The sequence below is a fragment of the Peromyscus maniculatus genome, chromosome 19 (assembly GCF_049852395.1).
Source record: "Peromyscus maniculatus bairdii isolate BWxNUB_F1_BW_parent chromosome 19, HU_Pman_BW_mat_3.1, whole genome shotgun sequence".
In the NCBI taxonomy this organism is placed as follows: Eukaryota; Metazoa; Chordata; class Mammalia; order Rodentia; family Cricetidae; genus Peromyscus; species Peromyscus maniculatus.
The window spans coordinates 68,588,199-68,613,979 of record NC_134870.1 but is presented as its reverse complement, the minus strand read 5'-3'; the positions used below and the strand labels follow the sequence as shown (position 1 = coordinate 68,613,979).

General features: G+C 48.9%; 1 protein-coding gene across 9 annotated transcripts in view; it reads right to left on the bottom strand.

The window, feature by feature from the left end:
• The window catches only part of St8sia5 (ST8 alpha-N-acetyl-neuraminide alpha-2,8-sialyltransferase 5), a 70,528-nt gene that overhangs the window by 31,335 nt on the left and 13,412 nt on the right, over positions 1-25,781 (bottom strand). For 4 of the 9 annotated variants that reach the window (XM_006973847.4, XM_042264467.2, XM_042264466.2 and 1 more), the window contains exon 2: positions 16,549-16,656. The exons of 4 other annotated variants lie outside the window; for them this stretch is intronic. In XM_006973847.4, coding sequence (XP_006973909.2) covers positions 16,549-16,656 — 108 coding nt within the window. Of the gene's footprint in view, positions 1-16,548; positions 16,657-17,728; positions 18,027-25,781 lie in introns of those variants that run through there. One more of the 9 variants, XM_076555547.1, reaches the window with a different exon arrangement.

The window sequence follows — 25,781 nt, the reverse complement described above, 5'->3', positions numbered from 1 at the left end:
ATGGCTGCTCTTGCCTCATCTGCTTACCCAAACAGCTGGTGTACCCACAGCCCTGGAGTACACCAGTGTCACCTTCCTGGGCCAAAGCCAGGTGATCCTTTCCTAACGGGCCTCTCCCACTCCCAAGGTGGTTCTGCAGCTGGTGCATATGGAACCAGGAGTGTGGGATCCTAAGACCGCCTTGGTCATGAATCAAGAAGACTGTAGGGCCTGCACTCTAACTGTGGGGTCAGTGGTCTCTTGACAAGTAACCCTCAAGAACCAGAAGTGGAAGAGGCACCTTAGAGCCATCACAGAGCCAGAACCAAGTGCTGGGAATGTAGGTATCCTTGGAGCTTGTCTCAGCAGCGGTTACCACACAGGCACCCCATGGCCAAGCCAATGCTACAGACATGAGTGTGCGGAAAAGGAACATGGGGCAGACAGAGGTGGCATGACTCTCAAAAACCATGGTCATGGCAACAGCTTGTATGACGGCATTTCACAACGTCAGTGCTCAGTGTGATGGCTATTCTTGGTTGTCAACCTGACTACATCTGGAATTAACTAAAATCCAAGTGGCTGGGTATACCTGTGAGAGATTTTTCTTAATCACATCATTTGAGGTGGGAAGATTCACTTTCAGTCTGGATCTTTCTGAGGTGGAAATATCCACCTTCAATCTGGACCACACCTTCTGGTGTGTCTCAGTCACTGTTCTACTGCTGTGAGGAGACACCATGACCAAGGCAGCTCATAAAATACAGCGCTTAATTGGGAACTTGCTCACACTTTCAGAGGTTTAGTCCACCATCATCATGGTGGGGAGCATGCAAGCAGTTGCCAGAGCAGTAGCTGAGAGCTACATCCTGACCCATAGGCAGAGAGAGAGAGACAGAGAGACAGAGAGACAGACAAACTGAATCTGGGCTTGGCATGGGATTTTGAAACCTCAAAGCCCACCCCAGTGACACACTTCCTCCAACAAGGTCACACCTCCTAATTCTTTCCAATAGTGCCATTTCCTGGTGACAAAGCATTCAAATATATGACCCTCTGGGGGGACATTCTTATTCAAACCACCACAAAAGCCCATGCCGAGCCCAGAGTCTGTCTCTGTCTCTGTCTCTACCTATGGATCAGGTTGTAGCTCTCAGCTACTGCTTCCGTGGCTGTCTGCACGCCACCATGCTCCCCACCATGCTGATAATGGACTAAGTCCAATTAAATGGTTTCTTTTATAAGAGCTGCCCTGGTCATAGAGAGCCTCCTCAAAGCAATGGAGCAGGGACTAAGACAGAAAGTGGCACCAGGAGTGGGGGGTTGCTGTGACGGGCCGGACCACGGTGTTTGTTGTAGGAATATGGAAGACTTGGATGCCTGGAGTAGAAAAGCTACTGAACACTCTAAGTGGGGCTTACTGGGCCATCCTAGTAGGAACATGGATGATAGTGGTGCTGGGAGTGATACAGATTATGATGGCTGGGCTCAAGAGGTTTCAGAGGGGAAGCATATTAGTAAATGGCCGAGAAACTGTTCTTGTGATATTTTGGAGAAGAATGTGGCTGCTTTCTGCCCGTGTCCAAAAATATCTGCCTGAGGTTAAATTGAAGAGTTTGGGATTAATGGAAGTGGCAAAGCAGATTTCAAGGTAGCCTAGTATTGATTGACTGTGTTGTGCAGTTATTGGTAATCACTCTTATGCAGGTCTATAATGAAAAGTAGCAAGCCAGCAAGAAGCCCCCCTCCATGGCCTCTGTATCAGCTCCTTGCCTCCGGGTTCCAGCTGTGCTTGAATTCATGTCCTGACTTCCTTCAGTGATGAACTACAATGTGGAGGTATAAACCAAATAAATCATGTCCTGGAACTCACTCTGTAGACCAGGCTGGCCTTGAACTCAGAGATCTGCCTGACTCTGCCTCCTGAGTGCTGGGACTTAAGGCACCACCATCCAGCACTTGATGGTTCATCATAACAATGGTAACCCTAACCAGGACCTGGTATGCAGATCTGCTAAAGGGTGTGGAAGAAAGAAGCTTTTCATCTCTGCCTGCTTGCCCTTACTCTCACAGGCAGTCCATTCCTTCACTAGCCTCAGAGTCTACTTCTTCATGATTCTGATGTATACTCAAGAGCAGCTAAGACATCCAGTCTCATGGACTGAACAACTACTGGATTCTTGGACTGTTCATCGGTAGACAGTCGTTGTTGGACTAGCTGGATCACAGCTTGTAAGCCACTCTAAGAAATCCCCTTTTATATTTTCTATATATTCATTTTTCACTATACTTATTCTGTATTTCATTGTTCCACCAGATAACCCTGACTACTTCAGCCACTTACTCATTTTTCTCAAAGATTCTGAGCTGGGAGTGCCCTTAGGAAATCCCTTTCTCCTGTAAGTACCTGACAAGCATTCTGTTATCTGCAACTAAGAACAAGGGGCCAGCTTGGGGCCACCAGACAAGCCCATGACCTTGGCTCTGACTCATGTAGTTTTCCAGTCACAGTGGAAAGTAAGGTCTGATGTCTTGCAACAAGCAGTCTCGTTTGCAACTAGACCCTGCAGGTGTCAACTAAGCCATTGGAACCGAGGGCTGAGTGAAGTCACCATCCGAGACTGCTGCTCAGAAAAACTCCAGATACAAATGTTGTCAAGATAATTAAGTCTAGAACAGCGGTTCTCAACCTGTGGGTGATGATGCATTTGGGGGTCCAATATCAATCAGATAATCAGACACCCTGCATATCAGATTATTTACATTATGATTCTTAACAGTAGCAAAATTACAGTTATGAAGTAGTAACAAAATAATTTTATGGTTGGGGGGGCGTCACCACAACGTGAAGACCCATATTAAAGGGTCGCAGCATTAGGAAGGTTGGAAACCACTGGTCTAGAGTGGTCTACAAGCTGGAGACTTGTAGACACAATTCCTGTGTTTACAAGCCCCTGGGAAACCTCCCCGTTCTGTCTCTTTCCTCTCCTAGTTTGTAAGGCAGCATCTTACATCTGACCAGCCTGCCTCCCCTCTCCTCCACCCAACCATCCTTCCCTTTCCACTCCAGCCTTTCTCTGGTCCTCCTTTCTCCTGAATCTCCAAAATCACTCATGCAGGCAACCAAGCAATTCTAAATGATCTTGTGCCATGTGTCTAGGGGTTCTTAGGTTTCGAGATTTTCAGAGCTGGGCTCACATCCCTTATTAGCCACTGCTATAATCTGAGTGCTTGTGGCCCTCCAGAATCCATACATTGAAACCCCAAACCCTGGGATGAAGGGATCAGGAGGCAATAGGATCAGATGAGTTGTTTTTTCCATCCTATATTTATAAGGTAGAGCCCTTGTAAAATTCCTTATAAAACAGAACTGAGAGGACACTTTGTCCCCTCTACCATGAGGATATGGGGAGCAGGCATGTCTATGAACCAGGAAGCAGATCTTCCTTTGAAATTTGGACTCTCAGTCAAACCTTTAGAAATAAATTTCCATTGTTTATAAGCACCCCAGTCTCTGTATTCCCCTTCAGTAGCGTGAATGAACCAAGATAGCCATTTTAGCTTTGTCATTTCCAGCCTTAGCCTCCAGTCTATAAAGGCTGAATGCTACGCGAGCCACAACCATGACACTGTTGACATTTCCGGGAAAACGCAACACACAGGAAGTGGAAGAAGTGCTCGTCCCCACAGCCCTGCCGTTGAAGGGCAAGTGCTGCCAGCAGATGCCACAGGGGGACCCAGGGAGGGTGACACTTGCTTCTCTCTGCTCAGCTGGTCGATAGCAGAGCTGAGTCAGGGATGAATAACGCAGAAGTTTCTCTGCCATCTGTTCTAGTGACGCTCCCTTCTGCTGAGCTTACTAAACCTCCTTCCGCCTCCCCATGGCTACAGCCCATGCCAAGTCCTGCCTGGGTGTTAGATGTCCTTGATCACCCTGCCTCGGCTAAGCACTACAGGTATGAAGACTGTGTTGCTGTTGGGCATGGCAGCACACCCCTCTAATCCTAGCATGTGGGAGGCAGAGGGAGGCTGCTCTCTGTGAGTTCCAGGCCAGCCAGGGCTACAGAGTGAGATCCTATCTCAAAAACCAAAAATAATGTTTCTGAGGCCTTGCCCCCTGGGCCCTGCCCACCCTACAGGGAGTGTCCCTTCCATGGTTCCTAGAGACTATGACAGACTAGCCTGGGAGTGCCTCTGCCATGGTACTCAACCAAAACAGCCCCTTCTCCGATCCTTCCTTCTCCAGCTTCCACACTCTGTGCCGTCAATCCTTGGCCTAACCACCCTAGGGCCAGGTATAGGCAACCTTGACCGAAGAAAATATTCCAGCAGGCTAATTCTAAAACTGCATACCCTGTCTTGCCAGTTCCTGCCTTCGGGCCGCTTGTCCACACTGCCGCCATGTTTCTGCAGCCTCCCAACTGGCCTGGAGCTGCTTCTCATCAGCCCAGTGTGGTGAGCTGCACTGTGTTTCCAGGAACTAGTGACTATAAAACCCCTTCCCTCCTGACAAGCATTTGCATATTTATATCTTACCATTTCCAATGAACACAGATCCTAGGCCCCTGAAACACCCTTGGCCAAGTCATCCAAGCTGCTCGCCGACCGTGTCTGAAGCCGCAGCTTTGCAGTTAGGAAAAGGAAATCAGCGATTCCTGCTGCTTTCTCCCACCCATGCTGGGCTCTGCTCTTGGGTGTGCGCTCTTCCTGCCTGATCTCTACCAATGACACCGCGTCTCAGGGAGCACTGCCACACTGGGAACCCCAAGATTCTGCCTGTGGCGGGAAGTCTGAAGGGTGCACCTGGAGGAAGCTGTGCAAACTGGGAGTGTTCTGAATCCACGAAAGGGGTGCTCACATCCTTTTGTATGGGGGAAGAACCCCACATGAGAGCGACAGGTGTAACATGCAAGAACAAACCGTGACCTGCAGAAAGAATTACGCATGTGGGTGAGAGTGCCCAGGGGAGGGACGGCCTGTGATGAGATGTTACTGAGACCTCTCAGAGTCATGGGATGGGGATAACTTTCAAATTGCCTTTTCTATGTTGTTTCCTGCAATGGAGTTAGGATCCTTTTGCTATTGAAAATTGCCGATGCATGTTCTTTGCTTTTAAGTTACAGACCTCCCTATAAATACCTCCAACTTCACGTGTGCGTGGGCAATCTGACCAAAGCGTCCCTCCGCCTTCTCAAAGTCCCCAGGCTTTGTAAGCAAGTGAGTCACCGGCTCTTCTTTCCATTCCGGAAACACTATCTCGACTCAGCTCAAAGGAGCGGGACCTGGCACCGCGACTGGCATCTACAGGTATAAATAGCCCAAGAGCCGTGTCAGAAGCCTAGCTCCTCTCCAACACCATTTGACTTCCAGAAGTCAGATCCAAAGCTGGCTCCAGGCTGCGTCCATCCTGTCTCTGTCCCTGTGCCCTCGGGGACCTTGTGGGATGGTCAGTTCTAACTGTCTGGTCATCAGGTGACAATCTCCGTTATAAGAAGACAAACCAAGGCTGGAGGGTCCTGGTGGCTGGGTGTGGCTTTCCTCCTCTCACCCACAGGAGGACTCCAGCTTTGCACGCTGAGGCCCCTCTCAGCAGGTCGGATGTGGCCAGGTGAGAGGCCACATAGGGCCACTAATCTGCTCCACCCAGCCTTTCCTTATGAGCCCATCCGCAAAGGCCCCCTTGTTTATTCCCTCCTCAGTCTGTCCAGGGCTGCATCCCCTTCCCAGGGTGTCGGGATGGTCACAAAACTCTAGGCCCAGGTAACCAATGGTTACCAGGTAACCAATGGTTAGGTGTGAGATGGGGGCCACAGCATTCTCTTTGTAATCATGTGCCGCTCAGCTGCAGACACTAATGGTATCTAAGAACCCAGAACCCACAGGAGGTTCCCTGTGCCATATCAGAACGCAGTTGGTAGGGGCAGGGGCAGGGGCAGGGGGAAAGGAAGCTGCCATAGACTTTCAGTCTGGACCCTTTTGTTCTGTCGTGCCTGAGGCATTCTGAGAGAACTGCGGTGTGGTTGCACCCTACTAGAAACACAGCTAGTCCATGTGGCCCCTCTATGCAAACAGAACTGGAAAGCCCTCCAGCCCCTTTAATTAAGCCACATGCCAGCAACATGGCTCACTGGGGTGACAGTGGGCTGGGTTTCAGCCCCACCTGATTTCCATCCTGTCCAGCTGTGTGAGGCAGCCTGCTCCTAGACCCTTAAACTGTCTTGCTTCATTTTCTTAGCAGCTCAATGAGACATGCTTGAAATTCAGGCTGCAATCAGTGAGGCCATTTTTCCAAGATCGTCTGGCTGGTAAATTATACCAGGAAAAAAAAAAAAAACCCTCAGGCTTCTGGGCACCCAAGGTCTTCATCACTTCGGTGCTTTCCTTTTCCCAACCCTGACAGTCATGGCTCCCCGGGGGCTTTGTCAGTAAGCAGCCCCCTTCTCTCCCAAAGGTGACAGCCCCTTCAGCAAGATCTGCGCTATTTCCAGCACAAGAGCAGCTGCTGTCTGGAGCCAGCACACCCCCCATCAGCAAACGTGCAGAAAGCAGTCGGAAGGATGCAGCTTGACAAGTACCAGGGCTCTAAGTGTCTTCCCGGACAGGTGCAGAGGGACACAGGGCTCCCTCCTACCAGCCACCAAAGGCCGCAGCTGCCAGGAGGGGTCATTGCAGAGGCCCTCCATGTCTGCTCAGCAATCTTGGACTTCACCTGCTCTCTGCGGGATGTGATTTCCCTTTGCCAAGAATCACCAGAGCTAAAAAAAGGTCTCAAGGCTAAAAAGCAGCAGGCCTGGTGATGTGGCTCTGGTGGCAAGGACTTATAAATCCAACCACTGGGGAGGCTGAAGCAGGAGGATCACAAGTTCAAGGCCAGCCTAGGAAACTTAGGAAGATTCTATCTCAAAATTAAAAAAAAAAATTAAGAATATACAATAAAAATTATACAATATAATTCAGTAGTTGAGGATTAGACTTACCTGTGCAAAGCCCTAAATTTAACTCCTAATACTGCAAAATAATAAATAGCAAGTTAAGAAGTTAATGAAATAAAAGCTTGCGATTCTAAATGCAGCTCTGGATAGTCCTGTGGTCAGTCTGCTCTACCACACTCTCCCCAAAGTCTGGACTGTCATTTCTGCCATTGGCTGGGGGGTCTGGGTAGGTCAATACTTCCCCAGGAACAATAGCAAATTCAGAGACTTCAACCTCACTTGCCCAGCCACAGGGCCTTGATCTGGTGGCCAGCACACTCCCTGCAATGTGTGACCCTTTCTGCAGCAGCCCAGGGAACCCAGAGCACACCTGGTAAAGTCCAGCTTAGCCCTGGATGCTCAGCATGCCCACCCAGCACTGGTTGGGGACTCACTGACCCTCCTGGGCTTTGGCCACCACCCCTAGTGCTGAGCCCATAGCAACTCCCCAGTCACCTCCTCCTTCTCCATCTCCCTTCAAAGCTCTGCCTCCTCGGTAGTGGCCCCGGTCTCCACCTCAGCATAAGCTGTGATTTGTTCTGCCTGACTCACTGATGCCCGACTCTGGGTCAGGGCTGCTCTTCTCCTTCATGTCTTCCTAGTTACTTCTAGCACAGGTCTACCTGGTCACCTTCTTGCCATCCCTTCTTTGTACCAACGTCCCCTGGGCACATCCCCACCTGCCCTAGACGATGACTTCCACTGATTCCTCATGGCCTGCCTGTGCCCCTCAGTGCCGGGGAGGGCTTTTCTCTTCCATTCCCTGGAGGTTGGTTGGACCTCCACGGTGTGTCAGGCTATCTCACCCCTACCAGTGAGCAGCTAACCAGGCAGAGTCCCCTGCCTCATGGAAATTCTCAACACAGTGGCAACTAAGGCTGAGTGCTACAAACACATAGCAGGTTTGAGCCTGGAGGGAATCTGAGAACAGTGGGCCAGTGAAGGCCTCTCCAGACAGGGATGCTGTGGGATGTTCTGTGTGCTGTAAAAAAATGTGCTGCTATGATTGATTGATAAATAAAACACTGATTGTCCAGTAGCCAGGCAGGAAGTGTAGGTGGGACAAACAGAGAGGAGAATGCTGGGAAGAGGAAGGCTGAGGCAGGGAGACGCTGCCAGCTGCCGCGATGAGGAGCAGGATATAAAGCACCGGTAAGCCACGAGCCACATGGCAACTTATAGATGAATAGAAATGGGTTAATTTAAGATAGAAGAACTAGATAGCAAGAAGCCTGAGCCATTAGGCCAAACAGTTTAAATAACATAAGCGTCTGTGTGTTTATTTTATAAGTGGGCTGCGGGAGTGCTGGGGCTTGGTGGGACCCAGAGAGAAAACTCTCCAGCTACACAGGGAACATGGCGAGGGTGCAGCCTTAGTTAGGCACACGTACAGCCAGCAGGAACAGCCAGCCAGAGCTGGGCCAGCTGCAGGCATAGCAGCAGCCCAGGGACTGGGACAGGGTGGGAGCATCAGAAAGGCTGGGACCAACACAATCTGACTTAACCGTTCACGCTGGCTGCCGAGGGGGTTCTGAGAGGGGGAGAAGCTGCAGTGTAAGGAGACAGTGCATGGCACCGAGAGGTGGCAAGCGAGGGACGGGAGACAAACCCAAGCAGCAGTGCAGAGATGAGCCCTGCAGAACGTGCCGGTGGCTGAGAGTCAGCACTTGAAAGAGCGAGATCGACAGTAACCGCTGGGCCTTCCTCTTCTCCCAAGAGTCGTGAGCCGTAAAATGACGCGGGAGAACGAACGGGTTTGGGTGTGAATGGCAAGGTGAGCGGCCACGGAACGCTTGCTGTGGCCTTCCGCCATCAAAGGGAGCCGAAGACGGGACACACGGAGCAGCGGACAAAACACGTGCTCCAGAATCAAAGGACAAGGAGACCCCATGAGCCCTTAGAGAGAGCAGGAATGGGGGACAGGCCTGCCGTTAGTCCTGTTCGCATGGTAGCAGCATGAGAAGAAAGGCGTGTGAGAAAAAAGAAAACCAGGACATAGAGCCCAGGGACCAAGAGCCTTTCCAGGGCACAAGGAGCACCTCCACCCAGTGCTGATGGGGTCAAGAAAGAAGGGAAGGTCCCACTGATCTGGCCCCTTGGAGGTCTTGACAATAGCACCGCTGACCTTGACGATAGCAGATAACACTTTACGGGCTCCGGTTGAGGCGAGACTGGAGGTGGGCGGTGTCAGCAATGGTGACTATGAAGTCTTAATGAGAAGTGGAACTGGGGGATGTCGAAGACTGGGTCCCAGGGCAGGGGAGAAGAAATGAGATGCTTTCCAGCACACTATAGTGGGGCAACTGAAGGGTGGGTGGGTGGACATTAGTGTTCTGTGAGGTGCAGAAAAGCAACCCCAAGATGAGCACCCGGGAAAGGTTGACACTCAGGGTGAGGAAGCGCTTCCAACAAGGAGGCCCTTGGTGGGGGTGGTCTCTAGCCAGTATTGTGAGCCCCATCATTTACTATCCGACGACAGTCTTGGTGTCCATCAAATTAGGAGAGTGTGCAGCTTCTAGGTGAAGCTGTAACTTTTAACTTTCGCCCCCTGGTTTGATTATCAGGTAAACATGGGCTTCCTGGCCCAACCCCAGCCTCCTTTTCTTTTAGGTCTCCATTTCTTTCTGTCCTCCTGCCTTTGCCAAGTCCTGGTGTGAAGTTCTCGGAGACACTGGAGCAGGCGAGAAGTGCAAAACCACGAGGGAGGAGCGAGCGAGAGAGGGTGGTGGTGGAGGAGGAGGAACAGGGTGCCTGGGCGCCGCCTGGTGCGGTGAAGAGCCACGTCAGAAGAAGGGGTTGTTCCTGAACCGGCCCTGCTTGGCCTGCTACAGAATAAGATGATCACTGACATTATGAGCTTTGTGACGGAGAGTTTATCCACAAGGTGGCTGTGGGGAAATGTGAAGATGGGGAGCAAGCGTCAAGCTGGCCTCCCCAATGGTAGGGTTTGGGGGTACCTGTGGGGTAAACAGGAGGGTGGTCAAAGGTGTGGGGAGAGGAGAGACAAGCAGTAGTCCACACATGTGTAATCCAGCCTCCTGGCCGTCCATAGGACGGATGTTTAGGAAACAGTGGTTTGCCATGATCTGCAGGGGGAGTTTTGGCTTTCTGACACCAAGAGATCACCCACTGGGCACCTGGGCGGGCTGCAGGGGAAAGTCAGTTTTTGTGTTGACAAAAGCAATTTACGAGACCCACATGTCCTGGGCATCCGCTCCAGCAAAGCCAGCGGGAGATTGATGGCATATGCTTGGCTCCACCACCTCCAAACTACGTGAGTTTTGAAGTCAATCAAAAGCCAGTGAAGGAAGAGGGTTCACTCGGGCTTTTCTTCCATTTTAAGGAGACACAACCCAAGTTTGGGGTGCTACCTCTCCAAGACAATGCCCTGGATCAAGGGCGAAGCTGGGATCAGACCCTGCCAGGAACATCCATGCAGGGGACCTCAGTTATGTGTGCATGAGGCAGAGCAAGCTATGGTGACCTTACCTGTGTGAGGCATTTTAAACTTGGAGCCCTTGGCCTGCTTCTGAGCAGGTGACTGACCTCCTTTCTGTCAACTGAACAGTTGAATTAATGCCTGTAGTTTACAGGAACAGGAATTGAAGCACAGAAAGTTCATGTAAGTGAACTCATGAGTGTAGAGGTCTCATAAGTCTAGGAGACTCTGCTGAGATTCAGCTATGGTCCCCAAATCTCAGAGGCTGAAAACCCATAAAGCAAAGGAGCCTCCTGGCACAGGCCCCACTTCCACCAACAGCCTCCTCTGCCTGAAGCCTGATGCTGTCAGGCCGTGGGAGGCCTACATCAGGTACGTGGGATGAAAGGGGGAAGACACCAGATTTGCTTTGCTTGTGTGTTTCCCCAGCACCCAGCCAAGCACATTCTGCCAAAGCCGGCTCTCCAAATTCTTCTCATTTGGACGGAGCCCAAGAGCTCCTTCTCTCTTGTGTGCCCCCTTTGCTTTTCTAAATAAGTGAAAATTCACCAGAAAGGTTCACACCAAGCCAGCCTGCACCTCAAGCTACCTCATGGGGTGGGCGTATCTTACAGCAGGCAGAAGTGAAGGGCAGTCGTGGGAGCCAGGCTATCAGGAGGACTGCTGATCAATGCACAGCCTCCTCACTGCTACGCCTGAAGTTCCACTGAGGAAGCAGACACCCACCCTCAGGTGCAGACGGAGACAAGCATTTTCCATAAAAATCAGGAAAATGCTAAACTCAGAGGTCAGGGAGTCATGAAAAAAAAAAAAACCCTTCTGAACAATGGGGAGGACAGAGGACAAAAGTAGGAAGGATGGGGAGGGAGGGAATGAGCCGAAAGAGCATTGTGGCAGAAGCCAACAACACAACTTCCCCAAGGAGACAGGCGGTCTACTTAAATCCGCACGTCCTTTGTATTTTGGCCCAACAGTCAAGGGCAGAAATAGATGGTATGGATGAACATAAGTGGCCCTCCCTATCATGAGTGATCTGCCCACGATCCTGTTACACCTCCCACCAGAGCTGGGGCTCCAGTGTTAGCACTACCCAGGCTGGCTGCCCCTCCACCACTTGCCGCCCAGAGGTGACTCAGTCTCCTCACCTGTGACATGGGATAGTAATAGTGTCCAATGCAAAGGTTTAAGGGCGAGAACTGCTGGCAATGATTCCCAGAATGTCCTCAGTAAATGCCTGGCATACAACCACACCCAGTGATGGCAGGCTACAGGCAGGGTCCTCCAGGCCCAAGCCAAGTCTTACCCACTCCGGAAGTCCCTCTGACTCTCACACTAAGTTCCAGTGCACTTACCATCTGCATCTCACAGTTTAGTGCCTAATTATGCTTTGTCTCAGAACAATTAGGGAAGAAGTCACATAATAAAGCACAGAACTGAATTCAGTCAAGTTCCTTCCAGCCAAGCAATATGACAGTTCCACTGCCACTCCACAGGACTTACTAGACGCACACATGGCTGATCTCAACCTTGGCTCCTGACCCTCAGTTGGTTCTCTCAGACCTTTGACTTCACCTCTCTTGTCTGCCATGCTGGAGACCCCCCTCCATTTTCCAGCCTAGAAGCTACTAAGCCAGGGAGAGCAGTGTCTAGCCACAGGCAGCTTGGTGGTGGCAGTTGGACCAGCTTGGCTTTAGGCCTCAGGTGGTTTTTCTTGGGACACCTCTCATTTCCTCCTCTGGCCATCCTGTTAGAATGGAGAGCCAAGGTTGGTGTGGAAGCCGGGAGGCACCAATGAGGTCAAGGTTGCACCTGGAGCTCAAGGATCCAGAGGGTCCCAAGATGCATGCATACGTGCCAGCCCACATCTCCATGGTGAGAAGCTCTTTGGGATTTGGGGTGTCTGAGAAAGCTCAAAAGCATATACGTGCACTTTCCAGAAAAGTCCATGCGTACGACAGTAGAAACTGCCTCCAGGGCAGGTGTATCTTACAAAAGGCAGAATTAAATGGAAGTCAGGTGAGCTGGGCTATCAGAGAGACCAAAGGAGGAGATGGTAGAGGTAGAGTGGGGGGCGGGGGCGGAATTGGCAGGCAGACATGTAGAACGGAGTACAGCCACAGCACTGAGTGAAGCTCTTGTGCCATAGTTCTAAGCTAGGATGTCAGCCATGGGTGACGGACAGCTCCTGGAGTGGGGAAAGGGGTTTTCTCCTGCCTTAGCTGCCACAGCACCATATGACTTGGGGGTAGCTTCACCTGAGATGGCATGAGGAAGTGGATGCAATGTTGCCTGCCCTGTAGACAAAGTGGGCAACCACCAAGGAGACAGCTACCTCCCCAAAGAAGCCGCTAAGCAGACAGACAGACAGACAGACAGGTCGGACCAGAGGAGTCAAGGCATCCTGGCCAAAAAAGGCAAGGACTCTGCCTTACCTCCCAGAATTGCCTTATCCGCTGCCAGGCATGGCGGTATTTGGGAGGTTTCTCAGTCAGTTACCACAGGTATATATAGCCCACCTTCACTGACTTTTCTCTGCTTTTTACACACCCCTCCCCAACTTCCAGTCTCCCCTTTTCTATCCAGGATCCCAGGACCCTCAAGTCACTCATCCATCTGCTCTTCTCAAGAGAGAATCTTGGATAGTTCCAACCTTTTTAAAGACAGCATCAGGAGATGACAGGGGTGAATGCAGAAGCCAGATCTGGAAACAGAGAAACTGGAGTTTGCTTTCTTACCATGAGCCTCTATTTCCCACTCAGCTCAGCCTCTCAGGCTGTCCCCGTGTATTGAGTATCTGCTACAGCAGGTACCACCATGAGCTGAGACAGTAAGAGGGCTCACAACCACTGCAGGAGACAGAAATATGAACTCATGCTCTGAACACGGGAACTGTCCTCAAAGACTCTCCTAAACACTCACTTAACATTTGTGGTTAACAATTACTCCAGTCTTCTGCTCATTAAAGCTGTTTGACTCAAATTCCATGAAGCTGTATGCCAATGTATATCGTATAACACAGTTTCCAGCTCAGCCCGAGTTCTGGTATGTGTCTACCAGATCTGACCATAGCCTCGATGCACATTATCAGCCAGGATTTTCTTGAAGGTTCTGTTTGGAGTTTTTCAGGCTGGGTCCTTCTCCTCGTGGTTCCTGCTTGAACAGAGACTAGAAATCATTTGCTGGTGTACTCCTCCTCATCCTCTGGTTATATTTGGTGTCTCCTGACTTCCTTTCCAACCCTGTTAATAATAAAATGCTAACAGGCTGCATCACACTTCCACATACCACATACAACTATAGGGAGTAAAATATGGCAAGCACTGAATTATTCAGTAGGTGAATAATACCACAAAGATATTCTATATCCCAGACACAAAGTTGTTAGCTGGGATGACGTATATGATGCCTGTCCTTGTTAAGTTCTCCCTGGGGGTTGCAAATCTGCTGCAGGAGCTGCCCAGCCCATCTTAACGAAGGCACAAGCTCTCTTTCATCCAGGTGAAAAGTCTTCAATATGTGGCCTTGTTCAATTATGTTAATCGTTCCTCCCACACACGAGAACCACACACGCTGCACAACGTCTTTCACACATGGGGCCAGCAGTGAACCAGCTGCGGTGCACAGGCCAGATGTCACAGCCAGCTCCTTCCGATTCCCGCCTTCCTGGCTAACAGACATCATCGCTCCGACCCTCACAAGGAAGCAGCTGTGGGATTTAGTTCAAGTCATTTTGTGTCCATACTTGTTACCAGGTTTCCATCAGCAAAATCAACACCTGACACACACACACACACACACACACACACACACACACACACACACACACACAAATGTGTGGTAAGAAACTCAAAAGCAGAGGCACCTCACCAGCCTCTGGCTAAAGGAAACCCTGCTAGCAACCATGTGTGGCTCACAGCTGTTCTTGAAAACCAGCTCTCCGGAGAGGCAGGCCTTACAAATGGCCTCAGCTTGGCATCGCGTCTTGTATTAAAAGAAAATTCAAGTGGTACGACCGGCTTATGCTTTCTAAATGAACTTTCTTTTAGGAAAAGAAGAAAGTGAGACTTGAAATGGGAATTATTCCAGAAAATTTTGGGGTGTGTGGTCAAGGCACTGATTCTGTGACCCAGGGGGTTCTTGATCAAATGGCGGCAGCGCTCCAAAGGGACCTCGGTTGAGGGGGTAACATTGCTGGATAAAAAGCCTCTGAATTCCAAAAGGAAACAGACTCTAGCAGTGTCTCCACGCCCGGGGAGTCCCAGATGGTGGGGAAGGGAGGCTCTGATTATAAAGTGGAAGAGAGAAGAATAAAGAAGAAGGGAGATGAGAAAGGGAAGGAGAAAGAAAATGTGGGCTGAGAAAGGAGACAGGAAACAAGAGAAAGGCAGGTGTTTTCACATGAGGAGGGAGCGGGGAGGGGGAAGAGGAGCGAGAAGAGGGGGAGAGGAACAGCACTGAGGACAGGGAAAGAGAAGATGCTGGCGGCTGGGACATGTAGGGACAGGTCTCATACTTTGGTTCACAGCTTTGGAAAAGTAAAGACGTGGTGACAGTGTCAGAAACCAAGTGGGCAGATGTTCTGAGGTAGGCAGGGAGGTCTGGGTGGGGTAGCATGACTACACACCATGGTCAGGCCTCAAGGGTCTGATGCTGGCCTCTTGGGACCACAGTTCTTCCTGTGTAAGCACAGGAGGAGGCATGGGCCCCTGGGATGCCATGGTACGGTAAGCGGCTCATCTTTGGTTGTCAAGTATGGTATTTTTTATGAATTCTTTGAGAATTTCATACATGGCGTACAATGAATTCGATCATATTCACTCTTTGTTCCTCCCAAGTCTTCTTCCTACCCACCGCCATCTCACTTCCCGCCCTTTTAAAATTTATCTCCCACTGGGTCCAAGGAGTGTTGCCGTGTATGCAAGGGCATGCACCACCCACTGGAAAGTAGTAGATGGGCAGGGACCCCTCTCCTGAGGAAAACTGACTCTCTCTCCCAGAGAAGTCATCAACTGCCAATAGCTGCTTTGGTCGAGGTGGGGGCTCACGAGCCTTCTCCTCTCCATGTTGGAATGTTGACTGGCTTGGCCATGTCCAGGTTTTTCTTGTGCAGGCGACCACAGCTGCTGTGAGCTCATGTGTACAGCAGTCCTGTGATGTCACAGAGACACTGGTCTTCTCTGACCTCTGACTCTTACAATCCTTCCATCCCTGTCTTCTTTAATGGTTGCTGAGGGGTGAGTGTGTGATAGCCCAGCTGTGGCTAGGCACTCCACAGACACTTCTTCCCTGCACACTGAAGAGTTGTGAGTTTCTGCACTGACCGCCGTTCACTGCACAGAGAAGTTCTCCAAAGAGAGCTGAGAGCCGCCCTGCTCTGTGGACATATACCTTGTTAGATTCAATGTTTAGGGTCAAGATTAACTCCAAAGAAAGCTCAGGCCTTTTTCTCAGGGAAGAAGATCTAACAGTTAGTTCATACTTAGAAATTGAAAGAAAAAAAATCAAAGTACCAAACAGCTTAATCAGCCCCTGGAAACTGTTACTTGGTGGGTGCCTGCCATGCACATCTCCAAACACAGAAAACATCCGGTCTCGTCCACACAATTCCTCCTTGCAAAGAATGTGTTCACCTAAGAATATTCCACTTTTCTGCATTCAACAAACATTGTGGCATTCCTCCCATGTAGGCAGAAGACCCCTTAGATACTGACTTTAGCTTTAAATGTTGCAACCTATCAAGAGGAAATGAACAGGAGAAGATGAAATGAACGTCACATGCCTGCCCAATACCCACTCCCTGATGCTGCCACGCCCTCCTCCACACACAAGCAGTGGCCAACTCAAGTCTGAAACCTCTGCTGTGTAGACACAGCTCTGGTTTCCACCTACGATTGGGGGGGCTGAAGCTCAGAGCTCCCATCCTACCCTACCCAGAAGACAAGACCAGTGTCTCCACGGTGTTGGGGGGAGGTCCTATCCCTCATCCCTCATATCCATTCACCCCTCAAGTAAAGGGCACAGGAGGACCTCAGACACAAAGAGCTGTGGAAAAGAAGACTGAGGCGCTCCTCCCCTGAGGCAGCTCTAGGGACAGGTAAGGATGGCAGAGTGTCCTCCCAGTGGGCTCCCCCTTCCCCTGCCAGTCACCGGGGTCTGTACCTGGATCTGAAGTCACTGATGCTCTGCTCTGTTGAGCTGTCGCTGCCATTAAAGAGCCCAGTCCAATTGGCCTGCTGGTCGCCCCTCTGCCAACCAAACTGGAAGCCTCTGGCAAGAAAACGAGGCAATCGATATACGCACTTACATGTTAGGTTAGGCCCGTCCAAGGGCTACATTCTGTCATTATAACCACGTGACACAATCCCTTGATTATACAGCAGGGGGACAAGATGGTGATCATTCCGGCCACGGGGATGATGGTGGCAAGCAGTGGCCCTCTGCGTCATCTTTACTCCCCTGCAGCCTTCCCTCACTCCGTCATCTCCAGAGCGAAGCACACAGTTTGCAGGCAGGAAAACCGAGGCTTACTGAGACTAAAGTCATGGGCCTCTTCTGCTTCCTATCTGTGCCCTCCCTCAATTCCTGTTTCTAGAGACTTAACTGAAAAGAATTCCATCATCAGTACTGTGCCAGACATAACTTCAAAGACTTGAATCCACCCTACAAGGATCCCACTTCTGGTTTAAGGGGATGGACTTTACACATTGGTACCCACTCCCTCCCAAACCTGAGGATGGTGGCAGCGAAGCAATGAGCTAGAACATGAACATGGAGAGGGGGAAAGAGAAGGGACCAGAAACCATACTGGAAGACAGCAAGCAGATGGGCAACTGACTCGGGCCAGCGAGGACAGCATCCTGATAGGCTTCAAGAAGTGGATCCATTCTCAGGACATAACTCCAGAAGGATCAGGAATGCAGAGGGCCAGGGCATGCAGGTGGGCATGCAAGATGGTACCCAAAGCTGGAGGACTGGGTTAAGTTCACAGAAGGAGCAGTTAAGTACCCTCCCCTACATGTGTGTATACACAAACCCTCACATACCAGGTCCCCTTCCCACATACCCCACAGACAGCAGTAGACCTGCTCCTCAAGAAGCTGGCTCATGGAGGGGTACTGTATAAGTACCGCACGCTAACTGATTGCGCCACTGGAGCATCCATGGAGGGGTACTGTAACCAAAGCTGCCGGTGCCCAAGAGCCTGCCCGGGTGCTCTAGAACCCTTGTGGAGCACTGCCCAATCCGAAGCTCTGGTGTGGTGAGGAGTGTGGGTCTCATGAGAGGAAACTGATCAGCTTCAAACATGGCTAGGAAGAAAAGGTGGCACCCTCTTAAGTACCTTGGGACAAGCTTCCTGCAGTTAGTACAGGGGCTAGTTCTCCTGGGGCTGGAGAACCCTCTGTTATGGGTCTGTCCTGTGTGGCAGAGGGTGTTGAATGATGTCCCCAAGTCTGTCAGCTGCATTTGGCCACCAACTCTCCTGTTATGATGATCAAAGCATCTCCAGATGTCAAATGGTTCCTGGAGTAGAAATCGCCCCTGCTGGAATAACTGCTGTACAATAATGCATAGAATTTCCCAAACCCTCTAGTAACTGCCTGGCCCTTGCATATGAGGAAACTAGTGACCACTTCTGGTGAAGAAAGTTTCAACTTCAAAGCCAGAATAGAACTAAGAAGGAAGGAAGAAGGGAACTCCAGGCCGGGGGGGGGGGGGGAAGAGGAGAGAGATGAGATAAAACTGGGGAAACTAGTTAATAAAAGTATTCATAAGCAGCCTCTTAGCTAAGGAGTGAGGACAGCAGACAGTTTTTGGAGCTGTTCCATTCACACCCCTCCAATTGGCTGATGCCCTCAGTCAATTCTCTGCACTTCTTCTGGTCTCTGTCCCTATATTTCAAATGAATCAACAGTCTAGGATGTCTCTGGAGTCCTTGAGCGGACGTGTCATGGAGACAAGCCATCTGCTCTTGTTACCAGTCAGCTGGCTGGGGTCATGTTTGTTCTTCTCTGAATCACCAGAGACAAAGAAGAGCGTTTCAGAATTGGGAGGCCTGGGCCATTGGGCCCCAAAGGCTGGGGAGCCCGGGATGCTTGTAGCTCTTAAGCCCTGAGACTAGAGGCTTGTGGTTCCAGGTGGTAGCAGACAACGGCTTACAGTTCTCGGTGCTCCAGTTGCTTGCTGATCTGGGCTGTGACTAGCAGCATCTAAGCACATGGCAAGTAGCATCTGTTGGGTCAGTAGCAGCTGCAGTAAAAGCACTCAGCACTCACCTAAGCCACAGTCCCCAAGGGGTGCTGGAACCCTTGGCCCTCAACAGCACCAGTTAAGCTCTCAAGCCTTGTGTGTCAAGACCCTTGAGCCTTGGAAGTTCTCTGGAATCTTCCAGAGACTGGAACCCAGAGTTTGCTATGAAGCCTTCATAGCCTCCTGCTTGCTTCTCCATCTTCTCTGTCTCTGAACCTTCCCCACCACTTGATACCTCGGCTCCCTGCAGGAACTGCTCCAGCTCACACTTAAACTCTTCAGCTGCCTTCTTGCTTCGATCGCTACCGCCCAAGCTGCTGCTGCTACAACTGCCATTGTTGCCATAGCCACGGCCACTGCCACCTGCTCCTCATGGTATCAATTCAGCCTGTCCTACCCAGGACAAAGACCACAAGCAAGCGAGAAAAGACCACTTAGGAGACGTCTTTTATTGGAACTAATGGTGCAACACAAGAAGGCAGAACAGAGAAGACTCCCACGCTGACTCAAAGTACAGGGCACAGCCCAGTCATGTTGCCACACTCAGAAGGGGCGAGGCATGCAAACATGGGATTGTATTTTGCACCAATAACAGCACACCTTCCAGTTTCCCCCAGACCAATCACAGTCCTTCCTAAGAACTAGTCACAAGTCATGTATAAGTACAGCTGGTATCTGCCAACCCCAAGCTTTGCGCCGAGTCACTGGGGGTATACTATTCCTCATTCTACCTGTTGAAGGTGGGGCAGAACTCCACAGCTGCTAGCTTGGTCATCTAGAGATCACTGAGGCCTGGAATGACCAGAGTGAGGTTTTGCCGGTACTGGCATAGTTTGGAGTAGTTATAACTGGAACAAGTCTTCCTAAACAGCCACAGCTGCCAGCCATGGTTGAAAGTGTTGCTTGTAGCAGAGAGGAGTTTCTTCAAGGTGTCCATAAAGTAGTCAAAGCCACCGGGCTGCCATATGACACCCCAGTCGGTCACCTGGAGAAGAGCTTCTGAGCTGACTGCTCCCTACTCACAGTAACAGAGCATAAGGGAAGAGTCCATCAACCGTCAATCAAGGGGGATAAAGGACTGGCTTCCCACAATTTTGCTCATTCACAAGGGGGAAAAAGTAAAGCACACTCACAATAAAGACCTAGGAAATAAATGTTATTTTCAGTATAACAGTGCTGAACACCCAACTATAACCCCTTAGGGAAAGCTGGGCCGCTTTGATCTGCTTACTCCAGTGCTACCATCTCCCTCCTTGGGAATCCTGCTCACCTGCCACAAGCATGCTGACCCACCTTCTAGCCAATCCTGGTCCGAGTCCTCTTGGGACCCTACTAATGGATAGCTGTATACATGAAGTACTCTACTTAACCTTGGATGTTGCTGCGTTCGCCCTCTCCAGTCTCCACAGCCTGGGAGAGAGGCAGATACAGTCCCCGAGGCAGAAGAATGTCCATCTGGCTGCCAGGCTATTTAGAAAAGAGCAGCAGTCCACTGTGGTGCAACTCTACAGTTGCCCATCGATGTGCTTACTGAAGTGAGTATGCTTTGTTCTTTAAGAAATCAGTGAGGTATCTGTCAGCTTCTGGGTGTGCTTTGCTCAGGAGAGGGGCATTTTGTTGAGCACTTAGGAGGAACAGGTAGTACACATGCAGGAGGTCTCATTATCTTCAGTTACAGATGAAAAACATGAATCTCCAAGAGATTGAGTCACATGCCCAAGAGCCTGAGGCTAAAAAGTGGGCAAGACCGCTGCCCAGGGCCAACTTCAAACATTCTTATTTCTAAAAGCCCTTATCAAACTATCCATAAGCCAAGAAGACATTTCTACCTGAGATTTTGCCAACTAGCTGGTTGTGCTGGTTAATTTGTCAGCTTGACAGAAGCTAGGTTGTGCTTCACTTGGAAGAAGGAAGCACAGGTGAGGAAATACTTCATTAGAGTGCCCTGGCAGAGAATCCATGGGGATTTTCTTGAGTAGTGGATTTGATGGGGGAGGGCCCAGACCACTGTGGGCGGTGCTATTTCTAGGCAGGTGGTCTCGGGTTATATCAGAAAGCAAACTGCGCAAGCCATGGAGAGCAAGTGTCTTTGTTAGGGTTTCTGTTGCTGGGATGAAATGCCATGACCAGCAAGTTGGGGGTGGGGGTGGGGAAGGGTTCATTTGGCTTATAGTTCTACATTGTTATCCATTACTGAAGGAAGTCAGGACAGGAACTCAAACAAGTCAGGAGCCTGGAGGCAGGAGCTGATGCAGAGGCCATGGAGTAGTGTGGCTTACTGGTTTGTTCCTCATGGTTTGCTCAACCTGTTTTCTAATAGAACCCAGGACCACCAACCCACAGATGACACCATCCCCACCAACCACTAATTAAGAAAATGCCCGACAGCTGGATCTTAGGGAGGCATTTTCTCAATTGAGGTTCCCTCCTTTCAGATGACTCTAGCTGGTGTCAAGTTGACATAAAACTAGCCTGGACAACTGATCCCTTGTCAACTTGACCCACAAACATATCACTGTTAAAGTTATAACCTTTCATTTCTTGTTCATCCCTAAGATCACACATTAAAATCAATATCACAATAGAAAACATTTTACAAACTTAAAAAGTTCCACAGTCTCTACAAATTCAAACACTTTAAAATTCAGTCTATTTAAAAATGCAAAGTCTTTTTTAAAACTTGCAATCTATTTAAAAATTCAGTCCCTTGACTGTGGGCTCCTGCAAAATAAAAAAAAATAAATAAATAAGTTAAATACTTTCTTGCTTCAAGATGGAAGAACCAGAGCACAGTCACAATCTGAACAAAGTAAAACCAAACTCCAAAAGTGTAAGTAACTAAACGTCCAATTATCTGGGAGTCACTCATGATCCTCTGGGTCCCTCCAAGGGCCTCGGGTCACTTCTCCAGCTCCGCCCTCTGCAGCACACACAGCTTGTTTTCTGGGCTCTGGCTGGCTCCACTCCAAAACAGCTGCCGTTCTTGGAGGTCCTTCCATGGTAGTGGCATCTCCAAAATGCTGGGGTCTTTGCTGCAACTGGGCTGCACTGTTACCAACAGCTTCTCTCGGGTTCTCTTCCTAGTGGTGCCAAGCCTCAACTACCCCTGCAATCATTGGCCTTCAGTCGCCACTGAAGTTGCATGTGCACCAAAGTGCAAACCTCAGCTGCTTTTCATGATCCCTTCGTGACTTCAAAACCAGCAACACCTGGTGACTCTTACACCTCAAAGTTCTGCTGCCAGAACAAAGGTACACCTCTGGAACACAGCTTCTGTGTGATGACTCTCAGGAAATACTTCCCAGGGGATTTCACCTCAATGATGCTGGTCTCTTCCTAATCACCTCTAATTTCTTAGCCCCAGCTGACCAACACCAATTATCCCAAAGGTAACGTAAAGGTTTTACTTTGGTGTTTCTGGCCTCTTGTTTATCACAGTGATTCTTCAGCTCCAGCCAACCAGACACCATACAGTCTTCACACAAAAGGCCTGGTAGAGTCTTTGCTTCCCTCTGAAGCTTCACAAGCCCAGGCCTCCGTCATCTGCACTGCTCTCAACATCCTTATCTTCCAAGCTCCCATGAAACCTCTCACCAAGCTTTAAACACTTACTGACTTTTCCAGTCCAACGTTCCAAAGTTCTTCCACAATGCTCCCCAAAACAACATGGTCAGGTCTGTCACAGCAATAGCCCTCGATCCTGGTACCAATTTCTGTCTTAGTTAGGGTTTCTACTGCTATGATGAAACACCTTGGCCAAAAGCAAGTTGGGGAGGAAAGGGTTTATTTGGCTTACACTTCAGCATTGTAGTCCATCACGAAGGAAGTCAGGACAGGAACTCAAACAAGGAGGAACCTGGAGGCAGGACCTGATACAGAATCCATAGAGGGGGCTGCTTACTGGCTTGCTTCCCCTGGCTATGTTCGACTTTCTTTCTTGTAGAACCCAGGACTGCCAGCTCAGGGATGGCACCACCCACCATGGGCTGGGTCCTCCCGATCAATCACTAACTAAGAAAATGCCTTACATTTGATCTTATGGAGGCATTTTCTCAATTGAGGTTCCCTCCTTTCACATGACTCTAGCTTGTGTCAAGTTGACATAAAACTAGCCAGGACAGCAGGCTAGCAAGCAATGTTCTTCCATGGCCTCTGCTTCGGTCCCTGCCTCTGGGTTTCTACTTGAGTTCTTATCCCGACATCTCTCAATGATGGAATGTGATGTGGAAGTGTAACCCAAATAAACCCTTCCTCCCCGTTTCTTTTGGTCATGGTCTTTATTACAGTAGTCAAAAGCTAACTAGGACACTGGTTTACAAGTCGATTTAAATAGTCTGGCAAGAAAAGCTTTCCCACAGACTGCTCAAAAGGTCAGGTAACCACACTGTCACCTCCCCACCCACAAAAGACAGCCTCTCCCAGTTTCACAAAGACATATGGTCACTAAGTGCAAGCTCCAAGCAGCAGAGGAGGTGCTTGCTATGTTAAATTAAAGGGACAACAGCAGGCTACCAAAGAGGGTGTGTATCTCAGTTAGGGTTTCTATTGCTGTGAAGAGAAACCATGACCATGGCAACTCTTATAAAGAAACCCGCTTAACTGGGGCTGGCTTACAACGTCCATTATCATCATGACAGGTGGCATTCAAGCAGATATGGTGATGGAGAAGAGGCTGAGAGTTCTACGTCTTGATCCCCAGACAACAGGAAGTGAACTGTGTGCCACATTGAATATTGCTTGAGCATAGGAGACCTCAAAGCCTGCCCCCACAGTGATACACTTCCTCCAACAAGGCCATGTCTACTCCAACAAAACCACACCTCCTAATAAAGCCACTCCCTGTGGGGACCATTTTCTTTCAAAGTACCACAGTGTGGCATGTCTCACTTTTACAAGGTTTTCGACTACAAAGCTCATTATCTTTGTATGTGGCACTAAAGTTTATTCTTTTTGGCTAATAATATTTTCTGATTTATCTAAAAATTGAATATACTATTTCCAAAGTCAATTGTTACATAATTTAAATTTCATTCCTGAGATAGATATAGGGACTGTCTTTATTACACAATTCAACCATCATGAGAAAGGTGGGAAAGGTTGACTTAACCAGCTAACACAGGTAAGAGAAGTTTCCTTCACCCCTCCTGTAAGTACCAAACACTTCTGAAGCCTCCACTGTGTTCCAGAAAGCCTAGCCACTGGGGTGACTAACGGAGAGCATGTTCTTATGCTTGGAACACTTATCTTGAAGGTGAGGTGGCAAAACTAATCCATATGAAAATCTCAAAAGCAGAAAAATAATACACACAAAGACTAAGCTACTACATACAGAAATTCAAGCACTGGTAAGTTTTTGGTGCCCCCTAACTGCCCATAGCTTCTTCTAGATACACGCCTGACAAAATAGTTTGGGTCATGATTTCCCAGTTATGAAATAAGAGACAGATCCACGGAGGCTCAGCTCTCTACTATTGTGGTAGCTGCTGATGACAAACACCAGGTTCAGCAAGGACCCCAGTGCATGACCTTCAGATAGGGAATTGAATCCTCTGCTTTCAAAATGATCCCATAGATCATCTGAGGGGTGGGGAAGCTGCCTAGGCTTAGGGTAGCTACCAAGGAAACTTTGGGGGAAAGGAAAAAAATCACTTCTCAGAGAATTCATAACAGGAAGAATTTCCCACTAGCGTTTAATTGACTCCACTGATAATATCCTTCAAAAACTGTGAGGTGTTATCTTATTTAAAATTTACTAGTGGGTCTGAAAAAAACTTATATGCTGCCCCTTTTCTGTTTTGTATACAGCATGGGATGAACTTTCTCCTCTGCCACACTCCCACTGCCATTCTGTCCTGCCCAGTAAGCCCCTTAGAAAGGACAGCAAGTATTGAGAGGAGAAGTGGATGCAAACCCCCATCCCTAACCCAGAAGCTGTCTCCAGTTGATAACCACTTGCAAATGGAAAGAATTGGTTTTCTCCAACGAAGTCTCACTGGGTATACAAATCACTCTGAAGAACAAGAGCCACACTCAGCAGTAGACGGTCAACAAAAAATAAACTCAATGGCATCTTTGGATGGTCCTTGTCTCAGCATTTTGTCAGGGTATTATTTTATTTTTTAATTTTTATTTTATACCTTACAGTTCCTTTGCATATATATTATGGTTTGCAGTTTTGTGGTTTAATGAGATTCCTATTTGTGCCAATGTGTCTCTGCATCTATGTGTTTCTTGTTCTTTTTCTTTGGTTTTCTCTTCTGTTTGTTTTTTCCTGCTCTGATTTGTTTCTTTTTTTTTAAATCTCATTTTATTTTTATTGTATTATTATTATTGACGTGCCAGGTTGTTCTCTAAGGAAAGACAGAGTGTGGATCTGGATGGGAGGGGAAACATATCAGAATATAGTGGATGAAAAAAATCTATTTTCAATAAAGGAAAAATAGAAAGAGAGTACTGGGCTTCAGAAGTTTCCAGAAAGCAAAAGGCAGAGCAGCTGAGAACACTGTGGTTCAGGAAGTCCCCCAAAGATCTCATTCCACACAAGACCTTCAAGGTCTTCACATGATATTGTGGGTAGAGGGAAGGAACCTCAATAGTGATAAATTTCCTGGCTGGTTGTGGTGCCTCAAACCTGGGATCTCAGCACTTGGGAGACTGAAGCAGGAAGATGCTAAGCTTGAAATCTTGTCTCAAAACTAATTAATTAACTAACTAATTCTCACCAGTGGCAAATAAGGTTCAATAATACTTTTAATTAAATAATTTTAAATGATCCACTTCTTTCTCAATAAGCCAAGCTTGTGAAATGAAAGATATAACATCTCAGTTATTAATCATCAAATATTTAGTATTGTGCATCACAGGTGACTGAGAGCACATTTTTTTACCCATTCATTCTATTTTTGTTTCATTATATCACATATATTCTATCATATCATTCTATACTCATCACAAAGCCATGAGTCTGGGTGCTAAGGTCCAGTAGGAGTCCTGACCCAAGTGCTGAATTCCAGCCAGAGCAGTTGTTCTCAACCTGTGGGTCCTGACCCCTTTGGGAATCGAATGATCCTTTCACAGGGGCTGCCTAAGACCATCAGAAAACACAGATATTCACATTATGCTTCATAAAGGCAGCAAAATTATAG